Source organism: Seriola lalandi, unplaced genomic scaffold, assembly GCF_002814215.2.
Source record: "Seriola lalandi dorsalis isolate HSWRI2012SDOR001 ecotype SW California unplaced genomic scaffold, Sedor1 jcf7180002054374, whole genome shotgun sequence".
NCBI lineage: Eukaryota > Metazoa > Chordata > Actinopteri > Carangiformes > Carangidae > Seriola > Seriola lalandi.
This window is the reverse complement of record NW_019524927.1, coordinates 563,179-569,995: the sequence shown is the minus strand read 5'-3', so window position 1 is coordinate 569,995 and position 6,817 is coordinate 563,179. Positions and strand designations below refer to the sequence as shown.

The window sequence follows — 6,817 nt, the reverse complement described above, 5'->3', positions numbered from 1 at the left end:
AAGATAAACCAATTAAAGTATTTTGGCAACATTCTCTGAATGCTTTCGAAATGAGTAGGAAGTAGTAAATCTCTTATCTAAATCTTACAAGCTATGACGGTCTTGAAGGTGAGCTCCTACAATTTCACATTTCAAATTGTGTTTACAGACTTGAGTCAGTGTCAGTCGGGGCTGAAGACTGCAAAGAGGTGATCTTACCAGACCTCAGCAGTCTGCTCCTCACCTCTGCTTTGACATTGAAGCCATCTCAGTCGCTAATTTACACTCTCAGAGATTGTAGTTGGTGATGAAGTAAGTTTTATTTTTTATACACACACCGTCCCTCAGCTTGTCCTGTCTAGTTTGACTTCCGTGAATGATTTCTTACATTTACCAGGATGCCAACTCAACAGAATGACATGAATAATATTTCACCTTTATGGCCACTTGAATAAAAGTGAAATATTCCCACAAACTTTCCCTTTTATTGGAGTTCTGCAATCACTGTTTGAATCCAGGTGCAGAGAGAGAAATATTAACAGCTGCAGTGACTCATTGTTTCATATGCAACAAGAACCAAATGAAACATAGTGGCCTCTTTAAAACATTAGTGCATATAGAATGAATGATTTCTTTCATATCTGACATTTTCATAAACAGACATTGTAATTAAAATAAATTATAGTAGTTAAAATGATAATATGCTGTTTCTCTAGATGAAGTAAAAATGTAACCCTACACCTGCCTGTCAACATGTCAGTCAGTCGGTCTGTCTGTCTCTTTGTGTGTCTGTCGGTGTGTTTTTCATTCTCAAACTGTATTTGTTTATATGGCTCTCTCTCTTCCGCTCTCTCTCCTGATGTCACCTGATGTCACCTGTCAGTAAGGTGATTGTTTTGTCGTGGTTACACTGTCACTGTTAAATTTTAAACAGCCATTCATGCATTATCCATCACTATAAAGCACATACACAAACACACACAAACACACACAGGACAGGGTGGCAGGAGGCTCTTCCTTCCACCTTTGCCTTGAATGACTAGACCGATGGTTTTGCATGGCTGTGCTTTCTCTAAATCAAACTTTGTTAAAATTATTGTTTTGTATTGTGTATGTGTGAGCGTGTGTGCGTGCGTGCTTGTAAATGAAATAGTGAGAACAGAAAAGGGTATTTTGCCAACAGAGGGAGGACAGTTTGGCCAGGGTCTGACAAATTCAATGTGTGTGTGTGTGCTAACTAGGGCCCACAGCAGCAGAAGCCACTGGGAGCTCTTGCTGACTAAGAAACCATGTCACTATTTATCACCATGAGAGCACAAGATCTGCACTGCCTTTGTGGTTGTGTGTGTGTGTGTGTGTGTGGGTGTGTATGAAATGCTGAATCATGTGACCTCCTTTGACGCTGCCCTGTCAGAAAACAGTAACCCTAGATTAGCGTCTTTGTGTATGTGAGTGTATTTTTCTATGCATGTGTGTATGTGTGTGTCCACGCACCCTGTAGTTGCACTAATTGACACCTCAGGTCACCTTAATGATCTTAATGTGCCATTGCAGGTAAGAACCAGATACAGAATCAATGACGTCTCTTATCAGCTGAATAGATTCACAGCATTCTTGCCAAGTTAGTCAGGGCACAATTTGCAGTTTATGTAACAAAGGGCATGTTATCAAGGAAATGCATCATTTACAGTTTTTTAAATAACTGAAAAGATTCATATAAATTATTTAAATACTGACCAAAAATTTTACTGTAAAACCATTTTGAACCCATTTGGTAAAACTTGAGAAAAGAAAAGGAAGGAAAAAATAAAAGGAAAGGAAAGGAAAGGAAAAATATTTATTTTTTTGATGCAGGACTCAAATTTTAGTTTTTGTTTTGTTTTTTTAATTTCCTCGACTGCAATTCCACCTCCTGGCCAGCAGGCGTCAACATAAACAAATGTCCTCTAATGTTTATCATCCTCAAAGCGGAAGTCACCCGTTGTTGGTCTTCCGGTCTTCCTAAGCAGCATGGCGAACTTGGAACATGCTGAAGACGACCAGAAAAATGTTAAAATGTCTGGTGAAATCCCCGCCGCCCAAGTCCAACCGACCGAACTGTCCTCCTTACCGGGCGGAGATGCAGGCGTGGTCCCGTGTTCGATCCCGTCGTTCGCCGCCGCGTCCGAGCTGCTGTCAGCGCCGTACTCGTGTCTGGTCATGAACACGCACCGGAGACACATCGCCTTACCGCCCCTGTACCTGAACAAGAAGAGGACAGGTATACAGGGGGAGCTGGAGGCCGAGCTGCTCAAGTTTTCCCCGAGGTAATAACATAACAACACTGGACGCACCACGGTTTCACTTGAAACAACCTTTCCAGCTCTCCTGCAGTACGCGGCACAGTCCACCATTAATGTGTACAGAGACACAAACAAACGTGTGTCAACAATTTTTAGGTCAATCCTGTTAGTAGTGTGTTTATGTAGCTGTTTTGTAATGGACGGTTAACGCACACAACATATGACTAGATCCATTATTATTAGATATTAACGCGCCTCCCTGCCGCATGCTCCACGAAAAGTCTTGTATTCAAAATATAACTTGCGTAAGTGAACAGAATATTTTCTCGATGCAAAACCTTGAACGGTATAAAAATAACCATACTCCTATACAAAGGGGTGCCAATCTTTAAAAAGTAAATCATTTCTGTTAATTTCTTAAATGAAGTGGTGAGAAGTATAAAATTGCTCATAATGGGCATACTCGTGTAAAGTACGAGTACCTCTAAACTGCATTGAAGTGCAGTACTTAAATGTTACTTTCCACCACCATCGGGGCATCAGTACTACAGGAGTAGTCTAGTGGTCTCAGGCCTGCTCCCACCCCTGATGAATAAATCGTGGTTTAGCTAATCCATCTTGGGTTGAGCAGGGAGTGATAGAAGATCCACTGTGAGCAGGAGCAGGACTGAGATGGATGACATTGGGGGCCCTGTCTTTCTGCTGGCGCCAAGCGAAAAACAAGTGACTGTGCCAGTTTCAGATGACGCAGTTGTCATTTTCCCATCCAGTGCCCATGTTGTTAATACTTAATACACTAATGGGCTTGTTGGTCTTGAAATGAGATGTGGTCAGGCTCATTCTAGACGTATTGCTATCTTGAGGCAGTGGATAGTGATAGCGTGACTGATCAACAAAGACCTGGTCTGAAGTCAATGGTGCAGTATTTCACTGTTATTTTAAGGGTGCATTATAGAGAAGATAGTAATATGCACCCACATAGTCAGGTGTACAACACGCGCACACAACGCACAAGCAGAGTGTGCTGAAAATGAACAGATGTTTGAATAAGTCAGGTGGAGCTTTACAACACAGCCCTCATAGGGTCAGAGCATTCTTTGTGGCATGTCTTGTGTTGCATAGTATTACTATGCATCAGGGATGACTCTCGGACATAAATGAGGATCTGCAGTGAAGTGTTCTTTCTTACTACCCGGTAAATCTGCCACAGTGTTTCCAATTCATCATCAAGACTAAAATTTGTCCCACTACAAATTCGTAGTGCACAGCACATTGACTTGCTCATCACAGTTCCCAGGAAACCAAATGATGTTGTTAAATGGCTCATTTTGTCCAACGAATTGTTCAAAACCCTAAGATATTCTAATTACATCAATATCTAAAGAGAGAAGAGCTTTTAAAGCTTGAACCAGCAAGTTTTAACATTTTTCCTCAATAAATGATTATTGATTGATAAACAAAACTTCCGTCATCTTCTTTCGGGACTAGATGACAGACCTGCATTCGGTTGTAATTATGTGCAAAAAAGGTAAATAGCCATCTGTTGATGTCAAGTGGAGCAGAAGTGTGGCACAGCTTATTGCGAATGTTCCATATGATAATCAAGCTGTATCATATCATGTTGCATCGAGTCAAACTTATTATCCCACAACTTGTTGTTTATGTCTTGCAGTCTGAAAGGAGTGCCTTTAGCTTATGACAACATCAGGATAGCTGGCCAGCACGGACACATCTATGATGACAACGGCTACATCCACATGGACATAGAGGCCAGCTTTATTGTGTTTCAGCCCAAGAAAGGACAGAAACTGCTGGTGAGATTTACAGTTACAGCATTTGGCAGATGTTGTCATCCAGAGAAATGCACAGTACTTCTCAGTACTGGTACAGATTTAAGCAATAGTGTATTTGATTTAGGATCAAAGGAACAGGCCTTGGAGGAAAGACTCTTACGATGCACACAGGACTACAGAACGTATTAATTATTCTCAGACAGTATAATTACTGTACATGAGTTATTGGGGCTTTTGCAGCTTTTTATCTAACGAGTGTGTCTGGTAAAAGACAACACCAGCCCCACAAAAACAAACAAATCATTTACCTCTAGCCTGCCTGTCTTGTGTGTGACGTAATTTATTTCCAGCGTGTTTCTGTTCCCAGGGTAAAGTGAATAAACTAGGAGCAAGCCATGTGGGCTGCCTGGTGCATAGCTGTTTCAACGCCAGCATCCCCAAACCAAACCTGGTCTCTATGGAAACCTGGAGGGACGCGGGGCCGAGAATCGGAGCAGAGCTGGAGTTTGAGGTGATGGCGCTCGATGCCGATACTGCAGGGGTGCTGCTGATCAGAGGACGGCTGGACAGGACCAGGCAAGTGTGCTGCATTGGTGCTGGTGAGGGGAAATAATAACGTTTACTTAGTCTCAACTGATTTTTGTGTTGTTATCTTTGTGTGTCTCAGGGTCCAAGAGCTGATGGCTATGGGTGAGAGCTCAGAGTCGAGTGTTCCTGCAGAGCAGCCAGACACAGCAGACACAGAACCGAACTCAGAAATCACAGAGGAGTTTCCTGACGGCACCCCCAAGAAAAAGAAGAAAAAGAAGAAAGACAAAGTCAAAGAGGAGGAGAGAGAAGAGGAGGTAACGGCCTGCTGCCAGCAGGACAGCAGCATGACACCAGAGCTAAACGGAATAATGGAAGAGGCAAACGGCAACGAGGCTGGTGAGAAAAAGAAAAAGAAGAAGAAGAAGGAGAAACTTCCGAAAGACGAGGAGGAGGAGGTTGAGCTCTCTCCCATGGAGGTCCATGGGAGCGACTCCAGCGGCTACATCAGTGACAAGCCAGGCAAAAAGAGGAAACATGAAACTGGTAGCGATGTCACATCTGGTTTTAGTGAAGCTCCTGAACCACCGAAATCCAAGAAGAAGAGGAAAAGCGACATTGAACAATTTGCATGAAAAACTTTTTTTTTTCCCGTTGGGAAAACAGGTTAATTGTGTAGAATAACTGAGGTGAAATCAACTATGTTAATGACAGTGAATACTGATGTGCCTTAATGACTAAAACACAATTTTTAGGGAGCAAGTTTTCTGCACCATGTTGGATTCTTCTGACTCCTCTAAACTCATTCAGAACAGAGGGTCAGACGTGCAGTAGGAGCCTCTGCAGTCGCCATTGTAGCTTACGCAAAAAGCACATGAGGACGGATGCAGACTTGACAGATCAGTTCTTATTGGATTGCAATTCCCTTTTGCTGCCTGATGGGGGCGCAAAACCGCTTCTTACATCCACATTGGGGCACCAAAGTACAGGAGTGACACCTTGTCAGCTTCATAAGATAAACATGGCTATGAGTGTAACAAGGGCAGGTTGTTGCCTTGAGGTTATGTAGCCAAATGGGACAAAAGAAACTGATGAAAGACAACCGAGGCCACAAAACTCAATTCAAGAACTTTGTTCTTTTGCCTCTTGTGCCTTTTGTGAAGTCTTAGAGAGGACGGTCTATATGAAAGCTGTAAGAGAAGGAGATCATTTAGTAATATTCATAGTATTCAGGCAGATTCACAGTATGCATCACTGCAATGATGAATTGTTTTCAGTGTTGTTCTGACTTCCTTTAGTGTTGCACGGACAGTTTCATGAAGGTGTGTTATTTTTTGACCGTGAACCAAAAGAAATGGAAATTACATTCAGTTTTCATCCCAATTAAAGATCCCTCTATTTTGATATGTTTTCACCGCTTCAATTTCTTTATTCAGTGATTTGAAATGCTCATCAATAACAGCATAGCTTTAATTTTTGCAAAGAAACATCCTTGTACGGATTATTCACAAGAGTTCTTGTTTTTCATGGCAGATTCCCTCCCACCACAAACTCTTGTGCTACTGGATGGTGTCAAGTGATACAGTGCGGAGAGACAGCCTAAATATCTTTGTTTTCTTTCACCCCACCTCCACAGATATACACACAGACACACACAATTCCCCCCCTTGCCTTTCAGTGGGGTGTCTAATTAGCTGTGAGGTGTTAAGTGTTGGAGAGCTTATCAGGAGCTGCCTAAAGAGGACAGATAAGGAGCTGCAATTAACTTGGCTCATCCTCGTCTGTCACACCTGATCATATATTTCTGTTATCGACACGAGCTGCCCTATCAGCATCTCTATCTTTTATTTGTTTTTTAAAATTGCATTCCCATATCCAAACTTTAGAGAGCTGTTGCCAAGCTGGTGAGAAATGCAACCATCTGTGATATTTATATCTAACTACACTTGCTTTTGTCCAGGACTGGCCATTATCTGGCATAACAACATCCCTTTGAAATGAGGCACCTGTTACAAGTTATAACTTGAAGAAGTCTTAATGAATCATTTACTAATACTTTATGCATCAGTTAAAAACCATTACCAAGAACAATTGTGAAAATTAATTTGACATGTTGGACTGTTTGGAAAAGGGCTGGAGACAATCTTGACCAAAATCCATTTATTCCAAACTATTTTTATTCACATTAATACATTTTCTCAGCCTGGACCAGTAACTGGAGCATTGGCTGGTTGC

The 6,817-nt window shown here is 41.9% G+C and overlaps 1 protein-coding gene across 1 annotated transcript; it reads left to right on the top strand.

The window, feature by feature from the left end:
• The first annotated feature begins 1,961 nt into the window (after nt 1-1,961).
• Nucleotides 1,962-5,986, top strand: polr1f (RNA polymerase I subunit F). The gene is made up of 4 exons (XM_023408805.2): nt 1,962-2,285; nt 3,934-4,075; nt 4,422-4,630; nt 4,722-5,986. The coding sequence occupies exons 1-4, from the start codon at nt 1,990-1,992 to the stop codon at nt 5,215-5,217; spliced, it is 1,143 nt and encodes a 380-aa protein (XP_023264573.1). The 5' UTR covers nt 1,962-1,989; the 3' UTR covers nt 5,218-5,986.
• Nucleotides 5,987-6,817: the final 831 nt, after the last annotated feature.

Excerpts from the sequence above, each read along its gene's own strand:
- polr1f (XM_023408805.2), top strand. The coding sequence starts at position 1,990 with ATGGCGAACTTGGAACATGCTGAAGACGACCAGAAAAATGTTAAAATG. Across the intron at positions 2,286-3,933 it reads CTGCTCAAGTTTTCCCCGAG|TCTGAAAGGAGTGCCTTTAG; the intron begins GTAATAACATAA and ends TATGTCTTGCAG. Across the intron at positions 4,631-4,721 it reads GGACGGCTGGACAGGACCAG|GGTCCAAGAGCTGATGGCTA; the intron begins GCAAGTGTGCTG and ends TGTGTGTCTCAG.